Source organism: Sciurus carolinensis, chromosome 15 (genome assembly GCF_902686445.1).
Source record: "Sciurus carolinensis chromosome 15, mSciCar1.2, whole genome shotgun sequence".
In the NCBI taxonomy this organism is placed as follows: Eukaryota; Metazoa; Chordata; class Mammalia; order Rodentia; family Sciuridae; genus Sciurus; species Sciurus carolinensis.
The window spans coordinates 13,668,536-13,686,054 of record NC_062227.1 but is presented as its reverse complement, the minus strand read 5'-3'; the positions used below and the strand labels follow the sequence as shown (position 1 = coordinate 13,686,054).

The following is a 17,519-nucleotide window of genomic DNA, read 5'->3' as shown; positions in this document are numbered from 1 at the left end:
CAAGAAGTTCAGGGAGGTAAGAATCTGATGGTTCAGAATATGCTCCTCTTACCTAGCCCATAATTTCGGAAAACTATTTTGTCCTGTGCTGACAACCCTTTGAAACTCGAGTCAAGGAATGTGGCGCTGCGCAGTGGTACCTGGACAGCTCAGTTAAAAGGGCTGGGTTGGAGGAAGGGACGAGGGGCGGGGCCTGGGCGGAGCGAGGCGGTGGAGGGGTTGGCGCCTAGCGAGGGGCTGCTGGGGTGGGCCGGCCGTGAAGGCGGGGCGCCGCGTGCGTGCGCGTGCGCACTGGCGTCGGGCGGGGGCGGGGCGGCAGCCGCAGACCCACGCCGTAAACAGACAACATGGCGGCTGCGGCACCCGGGGCTTTGGGCGCCGTGCAGGCCGGTCGAGCCCGCCTGCTGGCTGCTTGCTGCGCACGGCTCGGCACTGGGTGGAGACTGTCCGGCTCGTGGGCGGGACGGCAGGTGGGCCCTGCGGCTTGGACCTGGGGTCCTGCCCAAAGGAGGGGATACAGTTCTGAGGCGAAGACTGAGGACGAACTGCGGGTGCGGCACCTGGAGGAGGAGAACCGAGGTGAGAGGGACGGTGCGGGGCGGACCGCGACCCCTCAGTTTCCCGACCCTCTGGAAGGTCGGCGGGTTCGTGGGCTCCGGCCCCTTTCGGCCCAGCGTGGCCATTTCCTTGTGCACCCACCCAGTGCTATTAGTACCTCAACTTGTGCTTGCAAGCTACTCACCTGTACTGTGTCCCATTCTGCGCGGAAGACGGAGGTGGGGCTTGGGCCCTCGGCTCTTGACCAGCCAAGGTCAACACGCTGGGTATTTAATCTTTGATTCCAGGTTTTTGTTCTTGCTGTGTAATGGCTTTCTGTCAACTCGGGCATCAGTGGTAATAGTTGAAGAAGCTGCAGTGAGAATGCCTTTTATTATTCTAAATAACCTTAAATTTGGAGCCGTTTTCCTTCTTGTCCATACTGTCTTAGAAAGTTAGTTTTGGACTGTTCCACTTAAGCAATTTTGAGCACTTTTTGAGTTGGTGAGCTCTGGGGGCACATTTGAGGATGATATTAATGTTGCTCTTGCACCACCTATATTAGGAGATGACACACACATTCACATTATATTACAGAAGGAGGCTATGGAGGAGGGAAGATGCAAAGAAATACCGACAAAGTTCACTTCCTTTCATTTGCACTGTTGGGAAGAATTAAAGGGGTTGTGAGGAGTGGAATAGCATATTGCCCATGTTAGACAGGGCCGGTCATTTAATTTTGACAGGCTTATGGAGCACCTATAATCTGTTAAGCAGAAGTGAAAACGAGTAAGTCATAATTGCTTACTTTAAGAAGCTTCTGGTATAGTAAAGGAGATCAGGTGATGCTAACTCAAAACGCTTGGAAAGAGTACAGTGCTGTAATACCTGGGGGTATTTTTAATTGCCAGTTGAAAGGGGTTTCAAGGCATTTTTTAATGGGCAATGCATAGTCTGGGTTCTTGGGCAAATTTCTGTGCTTCAACAATCTCATGTGTAAAATAGGAAATGATACCAACTCTGTTAAGGTTGTTGTGAAGATTAGATGAGTTTGTTAACATACATTGCCCACTAAATGTTTAGCTCATAGTAGGTACTCAAGAGTATGAAGAAACACTTTATTTCTTACTTGTTTATTATTCCAGACAGAAACAAAGGAATGATCAAAGAAATGGAGATGTGAACATGTGAGGCTTATTTGGGAAATATCGTGAGGAACGCGTAGTTATAGTGTGACGTAATAGGCGGAATAGTAAGAATTTCAGCTGTAAGATTGCGCTGGCCCAGAGTCATTAGAGCCGTGAATGCAAGTCTTTGGGATAAACGTGGTTGTGTTAGAATTTCAGTTACATTAGATGTACCAACAGCTTGTTAGATACAAAGGAGATTGCAAGTACAGCTGGTACTGTATTCTGTATGTTTTGATAAATGCATATTGAAAGTAAATTTACACAGACTATCTGGAATGTCTAAGTTAGGATCTGAATGGACCAAAATGGAAAATATCAGAGCATAAAATACAATTTAGTAAATCCAAATGTTTTTAGCTTATCCAAATGTAAGTATCAGCCACTAGGAGATCTTCATTTCTTAAGAAAACTGACCCATCTTTCCTTTGAAGATTGGCAAGAATGACACAGTCTTGGCTTATGTTACTTACGCTGTGCTTTGATTTACCTCCGAACCAGCAATAAGTAGTGCAAAGAAAACTATGAGGTCAAGGATATTACACCCAAAGGAGTGTCCCAGGTGCCTTTGTTTCTTGTAGGGAGAAGTCCAAAATTTGGTGCTCTTAGTGGACTTTAATGAATGAGAACTCTCCTGGGTTGGAGAAGCCCTAAATTATTCTTGTAGCCCTTTGGATGGGGGTGGGTAGGTGCAGAATATGTCAGGCTTCATCTGTTGTCAGGGTTTCATATTTGTAATTTTTTGCAGGGGTCCAGCTATCTAAGCAAGTTTCTTTAGTGGTTATTTCTTGCATTCTTGTTCGTCCTACACAGTTTTAGAGAAGCTGTCCTGGCTTGCAGATTCTTCCTGGTCCTTTTTCATAGGTCTTTGGGCTTCCTGTCATTTTCTTTCCCAAGTTATTCTTCATATTGTTGTTGGATTGTCTTTTTTCAAGGCTAAGAATCGTCCTCTACTCAGTTAAAAAACATTAATGACTTCCCATTGCCTGCAAGTCCTACTCAACCGTTGGACCTTTATAGTCCCATCTTGTTGCCACTGGACTTAACTTCTGGCTTCTCCTGCTCTATTCTGTGCCTTGGCTTCTGAACACACCCCTGGAATGATCCTTCCCTTTCACTTTCCCCCATTGTGGTAAGCTTCTATAATAGTGACCATTTCAAAGATTTTTGTAAACCTTTTGGGACAACTTCTAGCAAAAGCAGGGCAAATAAACAAATGTATGGTGTAGAGCATTCTTGATACCTACTTCTTCAGTCATGTCTTATCAAGTGTCTTTGAAATATTTCCATGTTGTTCTTCACCTATGTTATCTAAGCCAGTCTAGTGGACTGCTGCAGAGGTCTGTAGTTGGTCTTCCTACATCTACTTCCTTTTCATTTTAACAGATTGATTCATTTCATGTTTTTCCATGCTCTAAAAAATATATTTTGATATTTTTTATGGTTATGTTGATTATATCAGTAAAGATACATATTGATATATGTGTATATATTTTACTTTTTATTGAGATAATAATTCATATAGCATATTGTTTTAATGTTCAAAATGGATGAGTTGCTTTAATGTATTCAGTTATGTTGTAACTGTCGGTACAATCCAATTTTAGACCTTTTTTTAATCAGAATAAAAATAAACCCTGTAGTCTTTAGCAGTGATTCTCCAGTTAGCTTCTGTCCCCAGGTCCTAAAACAATGTTTAACTACTTTCTGTCTCAGTAGGTTTGTCTGCTCTGACTTTCCATTCACCCTCTGTCTCCAGTACTAAAACAATGTTTATCTATTTTCTGTCTCAGTAGATTTTCCTACTCTTTAAGTCTATTCCTAAGTATTTTTAAATTTTTGATGCTATTGTAAATGAAATTGTTTTCTTAATTTCATTTTCAGATTGCTCATTGCTAATGTATAGAAATAGTTGATTTGTATAATTAATCTTGTGCAATATTGATGAACTCATTTATTTTAATAGTTTTTTAGTGAATTTCTTAATATTACCTTTATATAAAATCATGTCATTTGCAAATACGGTAATTTTACTTCTTCCTTCTCAATCTGAATGTTATAAATTTCTTTTTCTTGCCTGATTTGCCTGCTTGGAACCTCCATGACAGTGTGGAATAAAAATACTGAGAGCAAACATCCTTGTCCTCTTCCTGATCTTGCTGTGGGGAGGGCTAGGGGGAGGGGAGGGAGCATTGAAAGTCAAGATTAGCTGTGTGTAAGTGATTTTTTTTGTTATATTCCCTTTATCAGTTGGGGAAACTTCCTCAAATTTGTAGTTTGTTGAATGTTTTTATCAATTTGAATTTTGTCAAATGCTTTTTCTGTCTTATTGGGATAATCATGATTTTTCTTATTTAGCCTGTGGATATGATTACTTCCACTAAATGATTTTCAAAAACAGACCCATACTTGCATACCTGGACTAAATTCCACTTGATTGTGTTATATAATTCTTTTTATATATTGTTGTATTTGATTTGTTTATATTTTGTTTGAGAATTTTTGTGTCTAGGTTTATGAGAGAGAGTGGTCTTTAGTTTTCCATTCTTGTAATGTCTTTATTTGGTTTTGCTGTACAGAAGGAGCTAGGATGTTTTCCTTCTGCATCTGTTTTTTGGAAGAGATTGTATAGTTATGGTATAATTTCCTTGGTATTTTGATGGTGGAATTTACCTGCAAGACCATCTGGCTTTGATACTTTTGTTTTGGACGCTTATTACTTATTGACTCAGTTTATTTCATAGATATAGACTTTTTCAGTTCTGTTTCTCCTTGTCTGCATTTATATTTTATCTTCCAAAGAATTGACCAATTTCATCTAAAAATTTTCAAATTTGTGGTCATAAAGTTGTTCACAATGTTCTTTTATCATGCTTTTATTTCTGATAGTAATTTGTGTTTTCTCTCTCTTTTTCATAATATGCCTGACTAGAGGCTTATCAACTTACTGATCTTAAAAAAACAAAACAAAGCAAAACCAGAAAACAACTTTTGGTTTTGTTCATTTTTCTGTATTGATTTCCTGTTTTCAGTTTCATTGATTTATGCTAATTTGATTTTCTTCCTGATTATTTTATTTTAAATTTGTTATTCTTCTAGCTTCTTTTTGTTTTTGGTATTGGAGATTGAACCCAGGGTGTTTTATTACTGAGCTCAATCCCCAGCTCTTTTTATTTTTTATTTTGAGACAGAGTCTGGCTGAATTGCTGAGTGTCAAACTCAGTTGCTAAGGCTGTCCTTGAACTTGCAATTCTCCTGCCTCCATCTTCTGAGTAGCTGGGACTACAGGTGTGTGCCATTGTGCCAGGCTGCTTCTCTTCTAGTTTCTTAGAGTGGAAGCTTAAATTACTTATTTTAGATTTATGTGTCTAATGCTAACTTTTTCTTATAAGCTCTGCTTTTGTTGCATGTCCTTTGTTTTGATAAGTAAATTTTTATTTCTATATATTTTAAATTTTGTCTTGACACTTTTTTCAAGACCCATGCATTATTTAGAATTGCCTTGTTTAATCTCCAAGTATTTTGGAGCTGGGCTTCCTGTTATTGATTTTTAGTTTCTTTCCATGGTGGTCTGAAAGCGCACTCCATATTATTTCTATTCTTTTAAATCTGTTAAGGTGTGTTTTTGGCACATAATGTGCTCTTTCTTGGTGAATGTTCTGTGAACTTGAGAAGAACATGTATTCTGCTGCTGTGGGCTATTCTGTATTCACTAGTTCTACTATTCATTTACATTTAGTTGATGGTTGATGGTGTTCTGTCAACTCCCCCTGATTTTCTTTCTGCTGTATTTGTCACTTACTGAGTAGAGAGTTGGTATCTGCAACTGTAATTCTAGATTTGTCTATTTCTCTTTGTAATTCTTTCAGTTTTTAATTGATATAATTTGATACTCTGTTGTTATGCACAAACACTGTAGGATCATTATGTCTTCTTAGTGTGGGTTATTACTACTTAGTGTAACATTTTCAGGGGGGTTGGTTGGTTATCAAAAGTATTCTTTTGGTCAGTACTTTTCAGTGGTTTGGTTATTAAATATAATTTATTAGTAATAACGATTTAAGTTATTGATGTTTGTAAAAGTTTTAGAAGTAAAAATATACTTTCTCATGGTGAAATAAAAAAGGCAGCGTTACAGAGGGGTGCCACATCTTCACTTTCAGGCTTTTTATTAAAATTAAAGACTTTAAACATCTAGAGTCTGCTGTGAATCATGATTTTATTCACTGTCTTTCTGATTTGTGTTACCTACATTCTTAATTTTTATAGACAGTATCTGGCCTCCTTTTGATGTAAGATAAGAGAAGCTTTGCTGCTCTAGTTTGTCTTCTGCCTTCAAATATCTAGCATTGATAACACTTATTTTTATCATCAAAGTTTATGACAGTTGCATTTTGTTCTCTTATCATAATTTTTAAATGCCTTATCTACAAATTGAACATAAACAGTGCTTATAATATTAGTGATAGCATTTTTCTTGATAATACCTTCATTGTGTCTCTGGGATCAGTCTACTTTCCCATTTTGACTACTACAAATGAAACCTATGTAACCATCATCTCTTACACAGATCAAGCAATATCTCTTGATTGGTCTCCCTAAGTATATTCACCTTCCTTTTTTTTTTGTAAATTGAAATGAAATTCATAAAACAAAATTTATCATTTTAAACTTTTTAGGTGTATAATTCAGTAGTTTTTAGTTTGTCCACCATGTTGTACAATTGCAACCATTATCTAATTCCAGAGTACTTTTATTACTCCCAGACACTGTTCACTAAACAAACTTGTACATCCTTGTCTTCTCCCCCATGACCTCTGGAAACCGCTAATCTACTTTCTGCTGGTATTGATTTACCTGTACTGAATATTTTGTAGAAATGGAATGATACAGTATGGTGCTTTTATTTTTGGTTAATCTGACTTCTTTTTTACAGAATAGTGTTTTCAAGATTCTCCTTGCCATAGCTAGCTTCATTCCTTTTTATGAGTGGGTAATATTTTGTCATATGGATACAATCACATTTTTTGTTTCCACTATTTGGGTATTATGAATGCTTTTGAACATTCGTGTACTATTATTTGTTTGAACATATGTCATTTGATAATTTTATGTTTTGTTTCTAGAGGAACCACTCACTGAACTACCTTCCACAGTGGCTGCTCCAGTTTACATTTCCACCAGCCATGTACTAGGACTCCTATTTCTCCTATCCTTTACCAACACTTGTTCTTTTCCTATTTAAAAAAAAAAAATTATAGCCATCCTACTAGTTGTGAAGTGTTATCTCATGGTTTGATTTCCTTTTCTGTAATGACTGTATGATGAGCATCATTTCATGTGCTTATTAACCATTTGTATATCTTCTTTGGGGAAATATCTTTATAAGCTCGCTAGCCATTTTTAATTTGGTTGTTTGTCTTTTGTTGTGAGTTGTAAGAATTCTCCAAATAACTTGGATATTAACTTCATATCAGAAGTATAGTTTGCAAATATTTTCTCCTCTTCTGTGGATTTTTAATTCTTTTGATAAAGTCTTAGTAATCAATTTTTTTCTTTTGTTACTTGTGTTTTTGGTGTTTCTTAATTATGAAACTTAACTAATTCAAGAATTCAAGATTGTGAAGGCATACACATACACACACACACACATATTTTCTTCTAATATTTTTATAGTTTTAGCACACATTTGTGTCTTTGATCTATTTTGAGTTAGTTTCTGTATAAGATGTGAGGAAGGGGCCCAACTTCATGTTCTTTTTCCATGTCAGTATTTACTTTTCCTACCACAGTTGTTGAAAACCTTTTTTTAATTTTTATTTTTTGCCATTGAATTGTCTTGACATCCTTGTTAAAGACCAGTTGTCTTGTAAATAAAAGGATTTATTTCTGGACTCTGAATTTGATTCCACTGATTTATGTATACATATGTCCTTATGCCAGTACTACACTATTTTTTTATAGTTTTGTAATAAATTTTGAAGTCAGTAAATATAAGTGTTTGAACTGGATTCTTTTTATAAATTATTTTTGATTGTTCTGGGTCCCATGCTTATCACCTTGTCCATTTCTGCAAAAATGGCAGTAGGAATTGTGGTAGAGATGTGTATGTAGTTCAGTTGGATTGTCATTTTACCAGTATTAAATCTTCCATGAACATGGGACATATTTTTATTTATTCAGTTCATCTTTAATTTCTTTCAGTGATGTTTTGTGTTTTTTCTGGATACAGTCTTGATCTTTCTTAAATTTATTCCTAAATATTCTGTTCCTTGAAAATTTACCCCTTTTTCATTATTTGGCACCCTCTCCGCCTTTGATCCATGTAACTTTCCTTGGCATGAAGCCGACTCTTTATGAAATTAAGGTAGCTATTCCTGCTTTCTTTTAATTGTTGTTAGCATGGCATATCTTTCTTCCTCCATTTACTTTTATTCTGTATGCATCTTAAATATTTTAAGGAGATCTCATATAGACAGCACATAGTTTGGTCTCATCTTGGTCTACCTGACAATCTCTCTTTGTTCAGAGTGGTTTAGATCAATAGGTTGACATTCAAATTGATATAATTGGCTTAATACCTACCACATATATTATTGCTATATATATTTGTTGCCTTGTTCTGTGTTCCTATTTTGTCTTATCTCTTTTGCCTTTGTGTATGTTTTTTTCCTCCAGTGCTGGGAACTGAACCCAGTGTCTTGCGTGCTAGGCACATATTCTTCCATTGAGCTACATCCCCTGCCCTGTGACTTCTGTGATATTAATTGAACAATTTCTGTGATTCAATTTCTCTCTTTCTCTCTCTCTGGCATAGTTAATTTTTCTAGTGCTTGCCTGTGTTAGTCACCTTCTTATTAGTATAATGAAATACATAAGGCAGTTAACTTATGAAAAGAAAGGACTTAATTTGGCTCAGGGTTTGGAGGTTCCAGTTGGTGATCAAGTGATCCCATTTCTTTGGGTTTCTAGTGAGGCACCACATCATGGTAGGAGTGCATGGTAGAGCACACTTCTCACTTCCTGAACCAGGAGACCAAAGAGGAAGAGAGCAGGGTCCCACAGTCCCCATTGAGAGCACTCCCCCAGTGACCTAAGGACCTTCCATAAAGCCCTACCTCTTCTTAAAGATTCCTAACACCTCTCAGTAGTGCCACCCTGGGAACATTCAGCATTGCCCTACACTTTGCCGTTTACATTTAGGGGCAATCCAAGTCTGTTTTCAAATAATACTGCTGTTTCTAGTTTCAGGGGTAGTTTGAGAATTTTGTAACAAAATATTGCTAATTCCTCTCTCCATTTTACTTATCCATAAACACACAATTGAACATGTTGTTGCTGTTATTATTTTGAATAAATTTTTATCTTGGACCAATTAAAATATGAAAAACAATGCTTTTCATTCTACCTTATTCCTACTCTGATACTTTTATCTTCTTTATGTAAATCCAGAATACTGACCTACATAGTTTTACTTCTTTCTAAAGAATTTCTTCTTTTTTTGTTCTATTTTTTAGTTTGTTCTTTTTAGGTATACATGATAGTAGAGTGTGTTTGGACATATTGTACAAATGTGGAATATAACTTATTCTAATTAGGATCCCATTCTTGATGTACATGATGTGAGGTTTCACTGATAATGTAGGAAAGTTATGTCTGATTCATTCTACTGTCTTTCCTGTGCCCATCCCACTTCCCTTTATTCCCCTTTGTCTAATCCAATGAACTTCTATTCTCCATCTCCCTGCTCATTGTTTTAGCATCCCCATATTAGAGAGAACATTTGGCCTTTGGTTTTTTGGAATTGGCTTATTTCACTTAGCATATTCTCCAGTTCCATCCATTTACTGGCAAATGCCATAATTTCATTTTCCTTTAAGGCTGAGTAATATTTCATTGTATATATATATACTACATTTTCTTTCATTCATCTGTTATAGGGCACCAAGGTTGGTTCTTTAGCTTAGCTATTGTGAGATGAGCTGCTTTTGATTGATGTGGCTGTGTCACTGTAGTATGCTGATTTTAAGTCCTATGGGTATAAACCAAGGAGTGGGATAACTGGGTCAAATGGTTCCATTCCAAGTTTTCTGAGGAAACTCCATACTGCTTTCCAGAGTGGTTGCACCAATTTGTAGTCCCACAAGCAATGTGAGTGTACCTTTTTCCCCACATCCTCTCCAACATTTATTGTTGCTTATATTCTTGATGATTGCCTTTCTGACTGGAGTGAGATGCAATCTCAGTGTAGTTTTAATTTGCATTGCTCTAATTGCTAGAGATGTTGAATATTTTTTTCATATATTTGTTGACCATTTGTATTTCTTCTGTGAAGTGCCTGTTCAGTTACTTTGCCCATTTATTGATTGTGTTATTTGTTTTTTTGGTGTTAAGTTTTTTGTGTTCTTTGTATATCCTGGAGATTAATGCTTTATCTGAGGTGTAGGTGTCAGAGATTCTCTCCCATTCTGTAAGTTGTCGCTTATGTTCTTGATTGTTTCCTTTGCTGTGAGGAAGCTTTTTAGTTTGATACCATCCCATTTATTGATTCTTGATTTAACTTGTGTAAAGGATTTCTTTTAATAATTTTTTCAAGCAGTTCTTCTGGCAACATATTTCATCAACCTCTTTTTTTTTAAATTTAAATTTGAGCAAGTCTTCATTTCTTCGCTTTTAAAGGATATTTTTACAGTATTAAGAATTCTAAGTTGGAGGTTTTTTTTCCTCCCAACACTTTAAATACAGTCACGTGTTACTTAATGGAGAACACATTTTGAGAACCGTGTCCTTAGGTAATATTGTCATTGTGTGAACATCATACAGTGTACTTACACAGACTTTTATGATATAACCTATTGTACATCTAGGACATATGGTATGTTTGTGTGTGTTGTCTGTGGCTTCTAGGGCCATGATGAACAAAACAATGGGAGATTTAAATTAAGCATGAGAGGAAATGATGGCAATTGAGATGTGGTAAACATGAGATATATCTGGTTACTGCCAGTGTAACATGGTCCACTGTTTTAAAGTAAAATTCTATTAGTTGAAGGAGGGCACTTTAAAATGATTAAGGGACAGCATAGAAAATACGTAGACCAGTAGCAGTCATTTATTACCATTATCAAGAATTTATGCACTGTACATAATTATATGTGCTATGCTTTCATATGTCTGGTGGCACAGTAGGTTTGTTTGTATGAGAATCATCAGAAGTATGTGAGTCTCGAATTGTGCTGCAATACTGGAGGGCTATGACATCACTAACTGAGAGGAAATGTTTAACTTAGTTAAAATCTGTGTTATCACTGTTGCATATGTGGTCTGTCATTGACTAGAATGCTGTCGTGTGGTACAGGCAGTACTGTATTTCACCTCAGTCTCCTTTTACTACCTTTCTGAGAATAAGTTGTATATAATTCTTTTCTTTGCCCCTCTAGTTGAAGTTTTGATTCCCTGACCTCTTTCAGGATTTTTTTTCTTTATCTTTGATGTTCTATAATTTGAAAATGATACCTAGATGTAGTGTTTTTGGTATTCATCCTCCTTGACCTCTTCTGCCTTTTCTGGGTCAGTGAGTTAATTAGGTATTATTGATCATTATAGTTTCAAATATCTATATGTAATTATATACACATGTGTATCTATACATATGTACATTTGTATTTTGTACTAAGGATAGAATCCAGGGTGTTTTACCTCTGAGCCACATCCTTAACCCTTTCTACTTTTCATTTTGAGACAGGATCTTGTGGCATTAATGAGGTTGGCCTCAAATGGCATATGCTTAATTAGTTTTTTTCTTTTCTCTCTTTTTCTTTCTGGAATTCTCATTGTGTGTGTTACTTCTTTTGGTCTGCAGTTCTTGGATCTGTTTTCTTTTTTCTTTTTGTTTTTCAGTTTTGGTGATTTCTGTCGTGCCATCCTGAAGCTCAGAGATCCTTTCCTAGCCAGTGACTGGATTCCCCTGGAGTTTTTCTCTCTCTTTTTTGTCCATATGAAACTTCAGCAATTTGTTCAGGTTCTTTACCTGAGCAGTAGTTCTTGTGGAGGTTTATGCCTTTGAGCTTCTGCTCAGGTAAGCCACAGTTCTGTGTTGTCTTGTTAAGTTTGGGAGGCAGCAGTTACTCCTGCAAGGCCTCACTTCTCTCATAGATCTAAGATGAATTGTTAATTTTTCAGTTTCTTCTGTTTTCTAATTTGTGAGACTTGAGGGACAATTTCCGGCTTCTCATGCTAGACTGCAAATTAGAATTTCAAGTTTGTTCTTTTTGATTTATTGCAAATTGTGTTTTCTAATTTCATTTTTGAATTGTTCATTGTTAGTCTATAATTATGTGAACTTTGCTGAAATTCTTTATTAGCACTATAGATTTTTTGTGGATTTAATTTTCTCTATATAGGATTTTGTCCTTGGTGAGTAGGAGTTATTTCTTCCTTTCCAGTTTGGATGCCACTTAACTTCTGTTTCTTTTTCTTTGCCTAATCAACTTGGCTAGAACTTCCAGTACTGTGTTAAATAGCTGTGGTGAAAATAGACATTCTTCTCATTCCTTATCTTTCGAGAAAGACTTTCACTCTTTCAGTGCTGAGTGTGGTGATGTCAGCTGCGGTTTCTCATAAATGCCTTTTATCAGGTTGAGTTAAAGTTTCCATCTACTACTAGTTGTTGCTTTATTTATTTTATAGTCATCTAAGAGTGTTCGATCTTTCATATGCTTTTTCTACATTAGTTAAGGTGATCATATGATTTTAAGAGTTTTTTGCTTATTCTATTAATGTGGTGTATTACTTCGATTCTTTTTTTTTTTTTTTTTGCGGTACTAGGGATCGAACTCAGGGCCTTGTGCTTGCGAGACAAGCACTCTACCAGCTGAGCTATCTCCCCAGCCCTACTTCGATTCTTGTATGTTGAACTTCTCTTGCATTCCTGGGATAAATCTTACCTGGTCATGAGGTATACAGTTCTTATTGTCCTGCTGGATTTGGTTTGCTAGTATAGGCTGAGCATCCCTATTCTGAAAACTTGAAATCTGAAATTCTTCAAAATTTAAAACCTTTAGAGTTTGGGCATCTTGCTACAAATGGAAAATTCCATGTCTTACCTCATGTGACAGGTGGCAGTCAAAATTCAGGCAAACTAAAAATATTGTGTTATCTTGCCTTCAGGATATGTATAGAAGGTATATGTGAAATATTCATGGATTTCATGTTTAGATGTCCTTAAGACATCTCATCATGTATATCAAATATTTTAAAATTTGTAAAAGGTTGTAATCTCTTCTGGCCCCAAGCATTTTGAATAAGAGATACTCAGCTTGTATTTCATTGAGGATTGTTACATTTATATCTGTAAAGGATATGGGTTTGTATTTTTCCATACTCTTGCTTTCTTCTGATCCATTCTTTATACTGTGGCCTGAATTGCCTTTTTATAAGCAAGTTTGAACTTAGAAATAAATTTCTACAACTTGTTAAAAGCCAATAGAAACCTATAGCAAGCATAACAATTGATGAAGTAGCAGAAGCATCCTCATTAAAGGTATTGATAAAATAAGAAAACTTATCTGTGCAAGTGGTATTGGATTTGCAGTAAAATGGTAAGAGAAGGAAATAAGATATTTAAGTCACCATTGGAGCAGAAAAATGTTACTGCCAACATTTCTAGATGATGATTGATCCTGTCCTTGTAAGATTGAAGAGAATCACTCATTAATTCTGTTAACTGTTCATAAATATACTAGGAAAATACTAAACAGAATGCCATAAAATTTTTCATATACTTGTAAGATGTGATTAGAAAATATAATTGAAATAGAAATAAAAGCATTCATAAGAGCAACATGTAACCTTCCGAAACACATAAAAGAACTATGCCTAAAAGCCTACAGGTCCCAAAAAAAAAAAAAAATGTAGGACCTGAAAATGTGGAACATTACACCATGTCCTGGAGGAAAAAGATTTAATAGGCAAATAATAAGAACAGTTAATTCACAAAGGAGCTAAGGAACATTTAACTTAGTTAACTCAACTTTAGTTCAGAAAATTGGTGAAACTTATTTCCCCATGTATCATCAGAGATTTATGATGTTCACTATTGATTGGTACCCCAGTGAGTCTCAGTTAACGTATTTTTAGGAGACTTCCTTTATTGTCCTGCTACGAAGTATGTAGATAATGTAAGCTCCTTAAAACATAATTTAAAAAATCTCTAAATATAATGAGGAAGAAAGGGAAGATAATTCATGATGAAAAAATCAATTTCATAATGTAAATTCCAAAACTGCTGGAATTAACTATGGTAGAAACATTTTGATGGAATTTTTAATATTGATTTCAGCAGTATCTAGCAAAGTTTATGATAAAACATTAGTACTTAATGCACCAAAAATGTTTGTGCTGGAAGGGATGATGGTAAGTAGGTACTTGTGCTGTAAGCTTTCCATTTGTCATATTGTTTGGTCCTCACACCATGTCTCTCCATGGCATTTGGAACTATTTGTATCTTAATGAAGAAACTGAGGATCAGAGCAATTTAGAAATTTGCTCCAAGTCAAATAGCTAGTGAGTGACAGACTGGGATTTGGGCCCTAGCTCAGAGCCTGCATTCTTGACCTCTGCCCTTTGAGTTGATACCTCAAAGATATTTCAGCTTCCCTTTAATTCAAAACTGAACTTGTGAGCTCTACCCGTCTCCAGACCTCACCTCGGTCATTTTTAATGGTTGTTTCATTAAATGTCATTTCCTTCTTTCCAGTTGCTGAAGCTAGAAATCTGGCAAACAGTCCTAACACCTCTTTTCAATTCACTTAATTCTTAATCCAGTCATCACTAACTCATTTTAAATATTACCTTGAATAGCTCTTGTATCCTTTCACTTCCCTTTATTTCTACCATTATCAGTCTTAGCCAAACTGTTAACCTCCTGACCGAACTGCAGTGTGTACCTTGAGCTTCTATCCTGTCTACTTCTGGTCTGATCTAGTTTTATATGTGTGTAGGTGTGTGCTTATATCTACTTAAACTCCTTCTGGTTACTCCTTGTTCTTAGGATAAAGACCAGATTTTTAGCAGGGCTTGAAGGGACATTGAGGACATTGAGTTCTGTGCTGGCCTCTCCATTTTCTTCTCCCTGGACTGTGACTGGTGTGTGCTTTCTTCTGTGGAACAAATGGGACCAGGACTGATTTATGCCTTTTGTGTTTTCTCTGCCTGGAATTTTGCCGTCTTTAGCCCTCTGGCCTTAACTCCTATTCGTTCTTCTCAGCTCAGCTCATATAGTGCTGCCTTGATATGCTTTTGTTAGCCATCTCCCTTGGTCACCAGACCATATCCGTTCTGGCTGGGAGTTACTATAGCACCATTTGTAGTGTACAAAACATTTTGAATTATATATTTTATTGATTATTAATGTTTGCCTGTTCCTTGAGGGCTGAGCCCCAAAATGTGTACTCAATATGTTTGAATGAACACATCTTGTGTTCACAGCTAGCTTACTAAACTGAAGCTTGAGTGTACCATACTCATTCAAGTGTGGAGTTGATCGCTCCTTACTAGCTGAAGGTACTTAACCTCTGCAAGTCTTAGTTTCCTTATCTGTTAGGTGAGAATAAAAATAGTGCCTGTCTTTTGAGTTGTGGGGATTATGTGAATTAATAGGCATAAGGCACTGGAGCAATGCTTGACGCATACTACTGTGCTCGGTTAGTGGAGCTTTGTCATTGGTGTTGAGCCTACACAGGGCATGTAGTGTTTAATGCAGAGCCTTCATGGATATCAGTTCTCATGTTTTTCTCCATGATCTGAGATCATTTGGAATTCGTACAAACTCTGCTGTGAGCTCAAGTCATCTTTGTACTTTTCTTAAACAATGGGTCTGCAGTTTCTTGAACAGAGATGTATACCTTTTGTTGTCTTCATTTTACTCAGTTAAAAATGAGGACCATATTCAACCCAGTGGAAGGGCTGAGTGATGTACAGTACAAATTTGTGCTTACCCAGGAGACAAGAAGGTTGAGTACAGGTTGCATAGGATTTTGAATATCCATTTATGGTTTTTGAATTCAGGTAGTTTGAAATAAATTATTAAAAATTTTAAGGAAGAAATGAATTCTGTGCATAAGAATTGTTTTTAGAAAATTGACCTGACTGCTGCAATTGGAGTAGGAGACTGGATTTAGCCAATAGTCTTTGATAAAATTAGGTGAGTTAGAAGGGAGATCTCAATTTTTATGAGAGAGAATGATTTTTGTTTTATATAGATTGCATTTGAATTGCTCATAGGTCTTTTAAATAGTAATGCCCTCAGGTTTAGTGTGTGGGATAGAAGTCTGGAGAGAAGCCTGGGGTGGAAATAAAGAGAACTGTATATTGAAACAAAAAACATTAGTGAGCTGTTAGCAGGTATACCAGGAAAAAGACAGATCAGGTAATTCTTACAAGGTTTTGTCAGCTGTTACTTCTGTGTACTCTATACTTGAAGTAACGAAGTCACATTTTAAGTAGTGTCTTATTATTCTATTGTTCACGAATAAGTGAACTTCTCTCTAGTCAGTCTGATTTAGTGATTTAAAATTTAGTGAAATGTTACAGATTATCTTGATGATATGTACAGAGAGATAATGAAGGGTCATGAAGTTCCTAAAAATGATGAACATTAAGCACTAGTTTGATTTTATAAGTACTTTATCATTTAAAAAAATGTTTATCTTGTAGAGGAAACTAAGCACGGAAGCGTGAAAAAGATAAAGCCTTGCAGGAACCTTGAGGAGATGGTAGATTTGTTAAGTCCCAGGGTAGCTAGACGTTCTAGGGTTGGTGTTCTCTGAGTATCTCACTAACTCAAGTGTGTATGTTTTTTTTCCCCCTCCCTTAACTAGGAATTGTGGTGCTTGGAATAAACAGAGCTTATGGCAAAAATTCACTTAGTAAAAATCTTATAAAAATGGTGAGTATAAAGATTAAACTGTTTGCTTCTAATTTTAAGATATAATATTGATACCAATCTGAAAATGATTTTTTTTCTTTTTCCTTCCTGTTCTTCCTATTTTGGTTTAGTTATCAAAAGCTGTGGATGCTTTAAAATCTGATAAGAAAGTTCGGACTATAATAATCAGGAGTGAAGTCCCAGGGATATTCTGTGCTGGTATGTAAATGACTCTTATTATGAAATTATACTTACAGTTTAATGTTTCCTCAGTAGTGGCCCATTTTTCATTCAGCTGTTCTGTGGTTTTTGGTTTAAATTCCATTACTGGCATCAACTCTTTTCTCTGTTTTTCACAAGAAAAATAACACGTTTTATCTGTCAGCATTAGAATCTTTTGCAACATGTGGATTATTTTGGTAAATTCTGTATTTACCAAAAAAATATTTTGAGCCATTAAAATTTGCTTGTGGTTCATAAATCATATTTATGAAACATCAGTTGGGAAGGAAAAAATAGATCTCCTACCACAATGTTGTGCCCCGTACGTTAGTTGCTCAAAAGATACTTGAACTGATGGGCAGTAGCTGCCTCTTCTCAAAGTGCTAAGTATAGATAATTCACTTTGAAGATTGTGTTTATGGTAGTATCCCATGTGGGTCTGGATGTGTCTGTGCTATCTGCTGTAGCAAAAGATGTAACTAATTCACGTGTACATTTTTGTGTTTGTGCTGCATTACCCAAATCTAAACATTATTTTCCATTTTCCTTATTTCTCAATATTTCTAAACCAGGATATTGAATGAATCTATTTCAACAAGTGAAAAATGTAGGTGATCAAGATAAAAAGCTGATAACATGTAGCCTCA

The 17,519-nt window shown here is 36.1% G+C and overlaps 1 protein-coding gene across 4 annotated transcripts in view; it reads left to right on the top strand.

Annotated features, from left to right (window-relative positions):
• The first annotated feature begins 307 nt into the window (after window positions 1–307).
• Window positions 308–17,519, top strand: part of Auh (AU RNA binding methylglutaconyl-CoA hydratase) — a 167,161-nt gene continuing 149,949 nt past the window's right edge. For 2 of the 4 annotated variants that reach the window (XM_047526514.1, XM_047526512.1), the window contains exons 1-3: window positions 311–579; window positions 16,604–16,671; window positions 16,782–16,869. In XM_047526514.1, coding sequence (XP_047382470.1) covers window positions 348–579; window positions 16,604–16,671; window positions 16,782–16,869 — 388 coding nt within the window. In that variant the 5' untranslated portion in view covers window positions 311–347. Of the gene's footprint in view, window positions 580–16,603; window positions 16,672–16,781; window positions 16,870–17,519 lie in introns of all 4 variants that reach the window. The other 2 variants (XR_007105189.1, XR_007105190.1) reach the window with 2 other exon arrangements.